The following is a 15,421-nucleotide window of genomic DNA, read 5'->3' as shown; positions in this document are numbered from 1 at the left end:
TTGTAATGGTTACCCGAGAGACAAAATTAAACGCCTCAAAAATAACACCTATTGGTATAATTATGTATTTACTTTATACTTTAGACACTTGTGGGACGTTTATAACATAACGGTGGAGGCTGATACAGACTGTCATTATTTGTCTATTTATTCAAATTTTATTGCACATTGCACAAGGATATAAAATTATGTACAAACAGCGGAATTACTGCCAAAAGGCCTTCTCTACCAGCCAACCAGAGGGCCAAACTGATTGTGCATGTAAAAACAAACAATCCAGTGAAGACGATTAGCAAATACATTAAAAAGGCAAACATTGCAGTGTATAGAGTTAGACCAGGATAAGTCTGCAACGATTTTGATAGCTATGAAATTGTGACGTATAAATAACACTTGCACTGCGTGTGCTATAACATACATATATTACATGAATATAACATACTATACTAACATAGATTCTTGTCGGGTGGAGTGATTCCCATATGTGTCGGTCCTCTGCCTCCTTGGTCTCCCCTTCTTCAGCCTGATGCAGACTCCATAATTATAATACCATTACTTATACCTATCACTTATCATTAATCTACACTTATCATTAAAATCGAAGTCATGAGTCAAACCAAAGCAGGACGTTCGACGTTCGGTAGCGACGCGAGCCACAAAGCACGCATTATCTCGATTGCACGTCACTCAATCTTCCATCAACATTCTACAACTTTATCTTTACACTTGGCTAATAAACAATTATTCAAAAATAACACTTAAGTTCTAGCATTAAGGGTGTCAAGTATTTTTATGAAAAGAAGATGCGGTGATTGGATCGATTGTCTGAAGACAATCGTGCGTTTGATTGACAGATAAAAGAATTCGATGCGTCGGCATTGTGAGTAGATTGATTATTGCTAGCGGGTAATTGGTCAGACGCTGGTAGCTTTGTTGTGGCGACCACTGGGGTTACGGCGATATAAGTAACATTACCATCTTCCATACTGTTAAATGGGGACGTAAAACCAGGAAATTAGAAAGAAACCGTGAAGCTTGTGGCGGAAAATATTTTTTACCTCAATTTACCTTGTCAGATCCCTTGGCTATATCATGTTTTTAGGGTTCCGTACCCAAAGGGTAAAAACGGGACCCTATTACTAAGACTCCGCTGTCCGTCCGTCCGTCCGTCCGTCCGTCCGTCTGTCACCAGGCTGTATCTCACGAACCGTGATAGCTAGACAGTTGAAATTTTCACAGATGATGTATTTCTGTTGCCGCTATAACAACAAATACTAAAAACACAATAAAATAAAGATTTAAGTGGGGCTCCCATACAACAAACGTGATTTTTGACCGAAGTTAAGCAACGTCGGGCGGGGTCAGTACTTGGATGGGTGACCGTTTTTTTGCTTATTTTGCTCTATTTTTTGTTGATGGTGCGGAACCCTCCGTGCGCGGGTCCGACTCGCACTTGGCCGGTTTTTTTTTTCTATCGAGCCAAGTTTAAATGTTTTTAGGTTTTTGGTTTTGGACTCTGCTTTTGCAAATATAGTGTTTCCGTGTGTATTTTTTCATGGAATTTACCTCTAATCAAAACGTGTAAAAATGGAATATAAAAGTAAAATTTTACGATAACTACGATACTCTTAAACCATAAAATTAATTTATTGTTAGTATGACTCGAGAAACTTTAAGTTCAATTTGAAAAAAAGTTTAAACTTTCCGTAGAACTAACCGTCCTTTCTTCAGTTCAGGCAAAAACCTCGAAACTCAAACTCGAACTGAGTTAATTTAAAAACCCCTGTATGCCTATCTCACCCGACAATCGGTGCCATTCCTAACGATTTCAATTTCATCTCGATACGACCTATCTGATCCAGAATTGCTATGTTGATAGCAACACCGCTTGAATATGAAGCAACCTTAACGGCTTACTGCGACAAAGTTTTATTTTGCGACGGCAACCCTATCAAATACGACCATGTCATTACGTTCGTTTAGTCGACAATGTCTGTTATTCTATTTTGAGTTCAATTCACAAGTAAATATAGTTCAAATTTCAATGCGCGCAAGAAGGAAGTTAGGGCTTGTTTAAAGCGTAGGGTCGTCAAACAGATAGTAGTGGCACAATCCGCTATTATCGATAAAGATAAGAGGTAGGTGAGTATTAGGTCGAATAAGGCTCTATTAAGTTGTTCCGCTGGCGCGATAAAACAGAATGGTATCTTGCCTGCTACTCGTAATGATCTGAGGCGTTTGTGAGTGCGTCTATAAAACTGCATTGAATTATAAATAGATTCGATAGATAGAAATGAAATAGATAATCTAGATTTGGAGAATCCAATTATGATAAAAACATTGCCCATAGTTTTGATGATTAAGTACCTACTAAAACCTTTTAAAATTATCACGCAAAGCGCAAATTTTAATCTGCATGGCCGCTTTTATTATAAGTTTGTACAAATTAATAGAAAACTATATTTTGAAGGTCACAAAGTTGAGCAAATCTATAAATCGGTAGTAACAAGATAAAAGAAAAATTTGTAATAAAATCGAAGTTTCAAATAAAACCTCTTTTATTCAACATTTAGAATTTTCATAATCTTTTTCGTATACATATTTAGTTGTCCTGTTAAATAGGAAATCTTGTCATCCCTACTCCCAGGGCTCCCATTTACTTAGTTTAATATATGTATCAGGTACTATTTGCCTATCCTCTAATAATTAAAAGTAGCTTTTGACCCAATTATGCCAGTTAATTATACATATTACACCGCATTTAAGGAAATTCATTTGCAAATACTCGCTGAGTGTGAACAGACGTGTACGGAAATGGAGTAAGTAAAACATTTTTATTTTGTCTACTATTTTTTATTTTGTAGCCATTTTTTAATATTTCTCAGATTTTGGTGAAATTTGGTGTATGGTGGATAGATAGAGTCCCTTATTCTGTACAACATAAGCGTAGTTTCACTATATGTCCTACTAAATCTTCCACTTTAGTTACGGAAAACGAATAGAATTTTTCAAAGAGCTTTTCAAACCTACCAATATTTAATTTTATCAAAATCTGACAAAAAATAATTTCGAAAATAAATATTTAAAAATGGTCCAGTACGTAATGAGAACCCGCAATCTCGTCGTTGAGATGAACAATATAATAATGACTGCAATTAGGCATTAAGTCCGCCATTTGTAAATTATTTTAGTGTTTTTGCAAACAATGTAAAAAAAATCTTAATTTAAGAATACTAATGCAGCCACAATGCAGCGTATTTAAAATCATTAGTTTAAATATGACGACCTTGTTGATCCTTCTATTTCTTCTTTTTGTTTTTTAACCGACTTCCAAATCTAAAAGGAGGAGGTTATCAATTCGGTTGTATGTTTTTTTTATTTTTTTTTGTTTATTTTTTTATTTTTTTTTATGTTTGTTACTCCATATCTCCGTCATTACTGGACCGATTTTGAAATTTTTTTTTTTATTGTATGTATATGCATACAGATTGGTCCCGTTTTTGTCAATACCCAGTTCTGATGATGGGATCCATGAGGAATCGAGGGAACTCCTCAAATCTTAAAGGCATACATATAGTGATTTTTGTGTTTTTATCAACAAATCAAGCATATACATTTAAAAAAGTGACATTTGATGAAGTGGAACTGCTGATGATGATCAGAACGGAACTCTTCAACGACGCATAGTACACGTTTGACGATTTGTCCTCTTCGTTATGTTTGTTAAGCAAGTTAAGTTTTTAAGCCACATTTTTATCAAGCTCGAGTTCTGATGATGGGATCCATGAGGAATCGAGGGAACTCCTCAAATCTTAAAGGCATGCATATAGAGATTTTTGCATTTTCATAAAAAAATTAAGCATTTTCATTAAAAACTGTCGCATTTGATGCAGTGGAACTGCTGATGATGATCAGAACAGAACTCTTCAACGACGCATAGTATACGTTTGACGATTTGTCCTCTTCGTTATGTTTGTTAAGCAAGTTAAGTTTTTAAGCCACATTTTTGTCAAGCTCGAGTTCTGATGATGGGATCCATGAGGAATCGAGGGAACTCCTCAAATCTTAAAGGCATGCATATAGAGATTTTTGTATTTTCATCAAAAAATTAAGCATTTTCATTAAAAACTGTCGAATTTGATGCAGTGGAACTGCTGATGATGATCATAACGGAACTCTTCAACGACGCATAGCTCGCATTTGGCGATTTGTCCTTTTCGTTATGTTTGTTAAGCAAGTTAGGTTTTTAGGCACATTTATGTCAATCTCAAGTCCTGAACATGGGATCCATGAGGAATCGAGGGAACTCCTCAAATCTTAAAGGCATACGTATAGAATTTTATATATTTTCATCAGAAAATCACGCATTTACATTACAAACTGTGGCATTTGATGAAGCGGAACTGCTGATGATGATCAGAACAGAACTCTTCAACGACGCATAGTACACGTTTTGTGATTCTGAATTTCGATTTTGACTTGGACTCGGACCCGTACTCGGACTCGGACCCGTACTCGGACTCGGACCCGTACTCGGACCTTGATCCGGAAAACCACTATGATACCTAAACTAAACAAACCACTATGATTACCATAAAATGTATACTTATTACCAAATAAAGTATAAGCGCCGTTAAGTGGGTCCAGGCTAGTAGTTAGAGAAGTCGGTTTTTTTCTATTAAAGATTATTTTTTGTCTTGTTGTTGACCCTGGCCAAACCGATGGTTCTTGGTGCAAATTTTTGTAAGGGTATTTGTTTGATGACCACAAATACATATTTGTTCCTGCGTAATGGGTGATCTTTATGTATTTAAGTATAATATTTTTCTAAGTACCCACAACACAAGAGTTGAAATATCGACCGGATTGAAGACTTATAAGACCCGTGATTACTTTTCCTTTTGTTTTGTCGGTCGATATAATTTAAGTCTAGTGTAACTAACTTTGAATCATTCAAAACTGTTACCCACAACACAATTTTAGAAAAGAAGAGGAAGAAGGAGTACCGGGAGAGTTCGGGAAGGTGTGCCACATCAAGAAGCAGCGGAGAAAGAGACAGAAGCTCCTCATCATAGACCTCTTCTTTGACTTCGCGAAGAACACCACGCTACACGGCCTTCGGTACATCACTGAAGTTGGACTCACTGTTATAGAGAAGTAAGATTTGATAATCTTCCTCGCGTTATCCCGGTATTTTTCCACGGCTCATGGGAGCCTGGGGTCCGCTTGACAACTAATCCCAAGAACTGACGTAGGCTCTAGTTTTTACGAAAGCGACTGCCATCTGACCTACCAACCCAGAAGGGGAAACTAGGCCTTATTAGGGACAGACGAAGACTAGAGGATGACTCACGAGTCATGCTAGACCGCGCCGGGCCGGAGCTTCCGGCGCTTCGTTTTCTATGGAAAGCACCACGTGATCACCGATCAGCCGTCATAGAAAATGACATGTCGGACGCCTCGGTAAGGCCCAGGTCTAGAGTGACGAGTCATCCTTAAAACGGAGATGGCGGGACGACCTTAATACCTTAATACATTTTCTAAAGAGTGGTGGTATGCAATACCAAATGGCGGGAAAGAAACAGTAGGCGGGATAGTAAAAAAGGTAGTAGGCTAGTAAATAAATCACTGAAATAATTTTCGTATTCTAACCAATCTGACTTAAAGATAAGAATAGATGCAATCATTTGGTATATTTTAGAGAAGAGGCGGAGATGTGAGGAGAATAACATTGGTTGTAATACTTGTAATCCAACAAAGCTGATAGCAGATGCGGATTACAACCAATAACATTGGTTGATTTCCACGCATCTTCTCTCATCTCCAAGGCTCCGAAAAACCACCGTCATTTTGAAAACATTACCCTGTTTCATACAACACAGACATCTTTATACCAATATCAACGATTAAATATGCCTAAATGACATCCGTAAACCGTAAACGAACATTTTCGACGCGTAAATAAATCCTAAATTATGATTTTTTTGTCAAAATGACGGGCGTTTTTCCGAGCCTCGCCTTAGTGAAAAGACAGCCTCAACCTGGCAGTAATTAACGACTTGTTTTCAGAGTGTTTTGGGTCCTCACATTTCTGGCCAGTGTTATCCTGTGCTTCATGCTGATCGAACGCGTGTGGCATAAATGGTGGTACAGTCCTGTCATTGTCTCGTTTAACGAGAAGATGGTTCCAGTTGGAGAGGTAATTTTTTTCTACTTTGATAGCCCTATAGCCTCCTGAAACCCAGAAGAATGTGTTTTGTTTTTGAATTTGGAACCCTTAGATACTTACTGAATGAACGTTCAAAATATTTTTATATTATATATGTACAAAAAATTGTACGCAGGATCTTAGGGCCCATACGCACTAGCGGCTGGCCGCTTAGGCGGTTCGTTTGAGCGGCCAGCCGCCTGACGCGGTTGATATAGCGGCTGGCCGCTATGGCGGCCAGCCGCGATAAAACCGAGGATAAGTAGGCCTACAGGTAGTGTCTAATTTTTTGTGTCTTAACTATCTATTTATTGCAGGTGCCTTTTCCATCAATAACGATATGCCCGCAATGGAAATGTAAAACGTCAGCTTATAACTATACGGACAAACAGATAAAACATCGCTGGGGCAAACCTAAAAATATGAGCGAAATCGATGATGAGTAAGTTATAATGTCTATTTACGTGATACCTATATGGATTTAAATGATCGCAAAGGTATATATTTACCAGATTTACTTGAATTTGTACATCTCCAAACGAATTAGGTGACTCTCAGTGACTCATAACCCGTACCGAATATTAGATTGAAAGAACGGCCATCTTCTAATAACTATTCGAATCTTCTTTATCAGATATTAATTTTATTTTAAAGTTGTAATATATAAAATAAATTAAAAATTATTTAATCCTTGAATATTTTTTCCTATAGGACTTATAGCAATGAGAGGATTCTACTAGAAGATGCTTATTTAGTATGTGAAAAATTCTATTGGCATTTAACGGATCGTACACGCACGAATAAATCCTTCGTAGATCATATAATAAGAGCAAGTATAATCCATATTTTTTACTCAAACCTAATTAATTCAAATGTATCAATATTACTTCCACAGCCTAAAATGTACTTTTAAGGATCAGAATCACTTTGAGTACTCAAGTTATTATTATATGTAAATTTGTAAAACAAAAAGACATAAAAGTTATAAATGTTTGTGTTATGTCTGACCATACTCTGAGGTGTAAATATGTTATGAAGGCCATAGTGAAAAACTTTTACTATGGGGCCAACCCCGCAATCGTAAAAAATATGTGCTTACTGTTCCATATAAAACATTGGCAATAATAGGAATCGCCTACGAATTTTTCTCAAGAATTTGGGAATGTCCCCATAGTAAACGTTATTCAGTATTATCTACAGTCATAATTATTCACCCCTCAGAGTATGACGAGACATACCAAAAAATATAATATTTAAAACTTTCGCGTTTTGAACACGTATTAACTCACATTTATAGACGGGTCTATCGCGAAAATTTTTTTATTACTATTATTTACCGACGTTTCGACACAGGTTACACTGGTGGTCGTGGTCGTTTTCATTCAAACCACCGTATAAAAATACCCTATTATTAGATTTAAAAACTTACCTACAATAAAATACTTCTAGATTGCGCCTAAGCTAGATGAAGCAATGTATTCATGTCGATGGAGAGGTACTTACAGTTCATGTAAACGATACTTCACAGAAGTATTAACTCGTGAAGGAGTTTGTTTCAACTTTAACGCACTGGCATATAAAGACATCTTCAAAACCGAAAGGTATGTATGACTACACCTTATTAAACAAAGTCCCCCGCCGTGTCTGTCTGTTTGTGTGTATGTATGTTCGCGATAAACTCGAAAATTACTGAACGGATTTTCATGCCGTTTTCACCTATCAATAGATAGTGATTCTTGAGGAAGGTTTAAGTGTATGACTGATAGATGGCGACCTAGGTGACTGAGAAGACCTGAAAAATATATTCTCATCAAAAGTCCAACACGGGAATGGTGTATAATTCAAAATTAACAGGCAAGTTTTTGGTTGTGTTTGCGTATTTTTATTTCCTCGTATAAAGCATTATTTAAACCTTTGGTTTTTTTCAGTATTCAACATGATTACAAATACCTGAATTCCACAACTCCTATAAATAAATGGGATATAATTTCTGGATATACGACGAGTGAAAATGTAACAGAAAAGAAGAAGGAATATCCACGTCGAGGAAGAGTTAGTAGAAAAATGAATTATTTATTATTCAAAGTTTCAGAATTAGACACTTTAACTTTGAATTCAACTTTGATATTGCAGTTGTGTACATTGTACAATGTGTGAAAAATGTAACAGAGAAGCCGAAGAAATATCCACATTGAGAGCAAATCACTTTTCCTTCTGGGAAAAACACATGTTACTCGTAAAGTAACATACAAAATAATACCTAGACACTAGACAAATAAAAGTATCATAATTTTCTAGGAAAATGGTGCAAACCCGGATCTAGAAATTATGCTTCTCGAAGATAGCGCAGATATCGATGACTCTTGCAACAGCCTCTCCAATGGCTGGAAAGTAAGTATAAGGTCTACCATTTACTGCAGGGGGCGGTGTTAACAAGTCATTGTGAGCAGCTCTAAGAATGTTTCAAATATCTATGACTCTTTTCATACATTTTTATGGTTCGCGGCAATTAGACCGCAAACATGTTTTTTGAGAATGACCCAGCTACAGACTGTATGAAAGCTTGGCTGCGTGATGTTGATATGTGTCACACCCTCTTTGTTTTTTTAATTCAAATTTCGTATGGGAGATAGATCCTGTTTCGTCATTTTTTTTTTAATTTGTCGCTTTTGTTCCTACGGACAATGCTGGCTTACAACACATACTCGTAGTTCAAATCCCAAAACCAACTCAAATTCCCCACACAACTTTTTTAAAAGTGTCATTAAAAAATCAAAAGATCTTCACTCAGCTTGACATCAGTAACCATCGAACAACCTTTTAAACAATGACATTCAATTATTTTTGTTACAGATTTATCTCCAGCACCCGGCAGACCTGCCCCAATCTTCCCTGTATTACTACGCAGCTATCGCTAAACAAGTCACCTCTTTGGCCCTCAAGTTCAGTATCCTCAATACATCCGAAAGCTTGATCAACTACAAACCTGAACAGTAAGTTTTAACATTCATTTTATAAGATGGAATTTATTAACATGATTGTTAATTAATACAGTAGTTATCAAAGTTTTATTTTGTCTGTTTTGAATATTTTGGTATGTAAATAGTGTCGTATTGCAGACGTTTCTGTACAATATCTGGGAGACCGAGCTTTGCTCGGAAAACATATCAAAACTGAAATGCGCATTTTCCCATAGATAAGACCTAGCTAGATCGATTTATTGCCCCCGAAAACCCCCATATATGTAGTAACTTTCATCGAAATCGTTAGAGCCGTATCCGAGATCCCCGAAATATATGTATGACGGAGGCACGAAGCGCTGGCGGGTGGGCGTAGTACCTCGATGTATTACTTCACAGCTAAAATAGTATGCTACCAGTGCATGAAATAAACTTCCGGACTCATTAACCATACCAGTGCCTAACTACTCACTATTGGGAAGTATTGAATTGAGCTCAAATAAAAGGATCACATAAAATCGTTCAAAACTTTATTTAGGTCAAGCTATGCCGGCTCCAACCGTACACCTCTGACCCGAGAAGATTTAAATCCTTCTCAATTGGAGAAGGGTATCCCAATATGGGACCGGCAACAAACTCGGCGGGACACATCTTTTCAAAACAACACCTCTTCTCTTTATTTTACAAAAGTAAGCTTCTAATGACACTTAAGAAATCAAAATAACACTTGGAAATAAACACTTAGCTAAATGGTTAAAGAACGTGAGAATCTATAAGCTTTCAGAATAATCCTTCAGGTATAAGCCTTCAGGAACGTGGCGAATTAGGCACGAGGTTGGCTAACGTCCGATCTCTAGCGCGGTCAAATCAATTCTGCCGGCGGAGCCTCACCGCTCCCGCCTCGAAGTCAAGTTCGCAAATCTGCTCGACCAGTCTACCAACATAACAACAAAAATGCCACACCTTGTACCTACGTTCACCCAAGTTAAACTACTTGACGTTCCAAAGCCTTCTACCTGCCATCTTAGTTCAACAATACACCAATAGATGGCGTTACTTTCTACGCAACTTTATTATTCCGTTACAACCAAGTAATACGTAGCCAAACATTGCTAATCGACTTTATCTGAGGCGTTTAAAGCTATGAACTGTAACGCTGCAATACGTCCTTCTGGAGTCTCGCTCCGACATGTATATATAAATAAATAAACAAGAATAGCTCTTTTAAAGGTATTAGATTAGATAGATAGATAGATTAGATATAGTCCAAAATAAAATAAATAGTCCAGACCAATTTCTTGACAAAAAAATATTCAAGATTTCGTAAACCAATCGTAATCCAAGAAGATATGACTGTGTATGTGTGCAACTGCATAATGTACCGAACGTTTCTTTGCGGTCCACAGGCGCCAGTGCTACTTCCCCAAGGATCGGGACCTAAAGTACTTCGCGATGTACACACCGGACAACTGCCAACTGGAGTGCCTGTCTTTGTACACCTACGAGAAGTGCAAGTGTGTGTGGTTTCACATGCCGCGTAAGTGGTCTGCTTTAATTTGAAGGCTATAATTTTATTATTATTACCCTTTGGCTGCCAAAGGCGTTAACTGACGCGCACTACTACAGCCTAAACTTTGTGCATTTCGACAAGGTTCACGAAGACGCGCCGCACACGATAGGTGTCAAGGAATTTTGTAACAGCTTATTGATTTGCATCTATCACATTTTCAAATAAAGAGCATTTTTTGGAAATCATCGTCTGTTGTTCCCCGAATTTTCTAAAGATTTCTACGTATTGTGACTTAAACCCTGAAAAAATCTAATGCCTACACCTATTATTAAAATGTATTTGTATGACACTACCCGTGTAATGCTCCATAAGTGCAGACTTTTCTGTGTTACATCCTAATAAACTTTTGAATGATTTTGTAGTTATTAGTAGGCATCAAGTAATTACAATACAATACAATAATCTTTATTGCACACCTCACATACTCGTAGTTTATAATAAATATAGAGTAACATAAACAAAGACAACTGGAAATTCTGTTTTTGTTTATTACAGATAACAACGGTTCTGAAATATGCACAGCCTCGCAACAAACGTGCGTAGAAAATGCACAAGGTAAGTTCAGGCTCACCTAAAGGATAGGTTGGTAAAGAATAGTAAAAAAACGTAGTACCAAGTAAAAAACGAATTAGTTAAACCAATACCCAAGCAATTCATCGATTCTTAATATGTACCTATGTATTCTTTAATAAACCATAATATGATTATCAATATGTGGTAGCCTTGAATTTGGAATAATTATCATCAAATGATAAGTACCCACGTCTTAAATGAAGTAACCGTTCTGAAACCATCAGGACTTTTTACTCTATTCAAAGTATCAAAGAAATGTGTAATTTTATAGTTAATACCTAATATTAAAAGTCAATATATTAGTTATGTACCTATAGTCATGTTTACTTACAGTAAATTTCTTGCAGATGAATTAGCATCGAATAATCTGAAGTATGGAAAATGTAACTGTTTGCCGTCATGCGACAGTGTTCACTATGACGCAGAAATCCTTAAAACAGAATTTGATTTACAAAAATATAATAATTCCATCAAAATGATTCACAACCGAACGTTACAAGATAACCGCCGGTGAGTATTAGTAACTCATCACTTTTTTATGGCTACAAGTCTACTGTGAACATGAGGATAATGTGCCTTTATAATAATGCTATATAAGCTCTTGCATATTCATATAGTTAGTAAAATAGTTAATATTTTTTTAATTTTCAACGTTCATCAGGCTCTTTTTGATATTCTGAGATATGAATAATATGTCACACTGCATCTTTTTCAATAGGGTACCAATCCGAAACATAGACACTGACTGACATATGGCTCACAGACTCATAGACTGACATCATTTGCCTTAGCGTCTATTGCAGACGATTTATGGTGTGACACCCCATTACACCGCCTGGGATGGAACTAAGGAATCGCATGGATGCCGAGCACCTGCATTACCCTCTCGGCTTCACTGTCTTATCCAACAGGAAAGGCGAGCCAATACGTGTGGAGACAGGTCGGCTGCAGGAATCTGCCGCTCATTTCAGGTTGGACCGTACTCGCGTCATACAGTAACTCCATTCTGGATTTTATTGACTGACATTTATGACTCCCAAAATTTATTCTATTTTTGGTCTTCCTTTAAAAAGCATGCGCATGCTTTACAAACCTTCCACAACACTGTGGAAAAATGGTGATAATGGTACATGTTGTATGCTTTAATATCATATTACAGATATTCCCGTTTAGAAATTTACTTCAAAGAGCCTCGGTTCGTGTCGATGCGGCGCTCGGAGCTGTTCGGACTGACGGACTTCCTGGCCAACTGCGGCGGGTTGCTGGGGCTATTCCTCGGATTCTCCTTCCTCAGCTTCGTTGAGATCTTCTACTTCTGTACTTTAAGGTGAATAATAATTACCATCAGTATCATTATTAGAATCCATACTAAGTACGTTGGCCAGGCCTCTTTCTAGGGTTCTTGTTCTCCATTTTCAGCATTGATAAGATCATCTACCTACTTTCGTACCCTAAGGTAAACAATAATTTCCATGAGTATCATAACCAAAAATGTCTGCGTCGGGTTATTAGGCCTCAGCTCTTCCATGGGCTCTTCTTCAGCCATGTTAATACTTTTTACTTCTGCACTGTAAGGTATATAATAATGTCAATCAGTATCATAATACGTAAAAAATCTGAGGCCTCTTCTTTGCGTGTTTATACCTTAGCCTTGTTCAGATCTTTTAAATACTTCTGCTCTCTAAGGTGAATAATAATATTCATCAATATCATAATCGATATTCATTTCATGGCTACTGTATCTAAATACTTGGGTTGTCCTTCCTCAGCGCCATTGGAATATTTAACTAGGTTCAAACTATAACATTTATTCAGCAAATAGGCCACAATGGCACTATTACACGTCAACATTGAATTTACATACAAGCAAAAAAAAAATTACATCAACAATTATTTAAAATAACTATTTCCATCAGTACATATTTTTTGTATTTCAGATTGTGGTGCACCCTGAAAAACGACATGAAGAATGAAAAGAAGAAGCTTAAGGAAAGCGTGTATAAGAAATAGTTTATTTTACATAATAATTTATATTCTATATGAACCAGATCAACTTGCACAGATATTGTATGTTTCTCTTGATAATATTTTTCTATGTAGTTTCATCTCACGCGTTTATTTCATATATCGTAACGTTGAATTGTTTCGTTTTATTGTCTTTATTTATTTACTCGTATCATCCTAAGTTAGCTAGTTTAATATATATGTCGGAGCGAGACACCAGAAGGACGTATTGCAGGGTTACAGTTCATAGCTTTAAACGCCTGTATAAAATCGATTAGCAATGTTTGGCTACATATTATTTGCTTGTAACGGAATCATAAAGTTGCGTAGAGAGTAACGCCACCATCTATTGGCGTATTGATGAACTAAGATGACAGGTAGAAGGCTTTGGAACGTCAAGAGGGGTATCTTGAGTGAACGTAGGCACGACTGGCATTTTTGTCGTTATGTTGGTAGACTGGTCAGGCAGGTTTGCCAACTTGATTTGGAGGCGGGAGCAGTTGGCTCCGCCGCGGGGATTTGTCCTTCTTCTTGATCGGACCGCGCTAGAGATCGGACGTTAGCCAAGCTCGTGCCTAATTCGCTACGTTCCTGAAGGCTTACACCTGAAGGATTATTCTGAAAGCTTATAGATTCTCACGTTCTTTAACCGTTTAGCTAAGTGTTTTATTCCAAGTGTTATTTTGATTTCTTATGTGCCATTATAAGCTTACTTTTGTAAAATAAAGAAACTATGTGTTGTTTTGAAAAGATGTGTCCCGCCGAGTTTGTTGCCGGGTTAAATCTTCTCGGGTCAGAGGTGTAGGGTTGGAACCGGTTTAGTTTGACTGAAATAAAGATTTGAACGATTTCATGTGATCTTTTTATTTTCAATTTAACCAGTCAACATTCTAATAGCAATTAGTTCTTTTCATCATTTAGTACTGAAATATAGTAGGCACTAGTATGGTTAATGAGTCCGAATGTTTATTTCATGCGTTGGTAGCATACCTACTATTATAGCTGTGAAGTAATACATCTAGGTACTACCCCCACGCCCCCACCGCCATTAGGACCACCGTTCGCCGACATATATTTATAATATGAAATTATGAATATACTTAAAAGTAAAAAGCAATAAAAAGTACCTTTATAAACTCTATAAAAAACCTTTAATATTTCGTTTTGTTATTAATTAGAGTTCAGTTGACTGTGTGGTAGGAAATTATTGTGGTGGATAATTCTTCTTTTTTACTTTTATAAAATCTAAGCTGAAATAATATACATATAAGCTGACAAAATAAAAAACAATATTCTATAAAAAACATTTTTCAGAGATTTTATTGACAAATTAGACAACATACTACTTAGTTTCAAGCTAAATATATTAAATATCAAAGTAAGGTTTAAGAATTAATAAAAGTAGCTACTACAAGTAAACATTACGTTCCATCCATTAGAAAAAGATAGGTTAATATCTTCTTTCTACACGTCCATTTCAGTATGGATTGCGTGGCTGTCAATATCTCCACTGGTATATCTTTAAGCTGTCAAAAGTGTATCATTTGAGTGCAACCGGTTACGCTCGGCTGCCGATCATCTGATACTTTGGTACCGACAGCAAAACATAATTCTAAGGCCCACTTGCGCCATCTCCCCAACCTGGGGTTAAGCAGTTAAACCGTTAACCCGCTGTCAAATCGTACCGGTAGCCATGGTAACTCCAGGTTCAACCGGTAAACCTGGGTTAGAGCAATGGTTCAAATGGCGCTAAATGTTATAATTACGTGTATTTTGTAATCTGTTTGAAAACAATAAAATATGATCTTATCGTATTTTTAACATATATGTTACTCTTGGCAGTTATTTTTAGTCAAAATTACTTGTAGTCCGACTCGTTACCTAAAATACAGGCCCAACCGGAGGGAAGCATACAACTTGGTATGCAATTGCATGTATCGTAGCTTGTGTAGGTAAGAAAAATAATGGAAGGGGAAGCAACTTGTCAAGTGGGTATTTCCCACTTTTGTATCCCATTTTGCAGTTTTTCTTTGTTATTAGAAAAACAGTTGTTACATCAGAACTGCCAATGGAAAATATGTTATTTATTAAATTATCAACAATTAC

General features: G+C 36.7%; 1 protein-coding gene across 1 annotated transcript; it reads left to right on the top strand.

The window, feature by feature from the left end:
* Positions 1 to 4,978: 4,978 nt before the first annotated feature.
* Positions 4,979 to 13,327, top strand: LOC134649710 (pickpocket protein 28-like; the record flags this gene model as incomplete). Its single annotated transcript, XM_063504539.1, has 13 exons — positions 4,979 to 5,157; positions 6,070 to 6,199; positions 6,526 to 6,650; positions 6,920 to 6,962; positions 7,658 to 7,809; positions 8,137 to 8,260; positions 8,507 to 8,599; positions 9,062 to 9,201; positions 10,575 to 10,705; positions 11,234 to 11,293; positions 11,659 to 11,821; positions 12,471 to 12,638; positions 13,249 to 13,327. Coding segments are annotated over 13 exons (1,581 nt in total), but the record flags the coding sequence as incomplete, so codon positions are not given.
* Positions 13,328 to 15,421: the final 2,094 nt, after the last annotated feature.

This window comes from Cydia amplana, chromosome 7 (assembly GCF_948474715.1).
Source record: "Cydia amplana chromosome 7, ilCydAmpl1.1, whole genome shotgun sequence".
Taxonomy (NCBI): domain Eukaryota; kingdom Metazoa; phylum Arthropoda; class Insecta; order Lepidoptera; family Tortricidae; genus Cydia; species Cydia amplana.
This window is presented reverse-complemented; position numbering and strand designations above follow the sequence as displayed.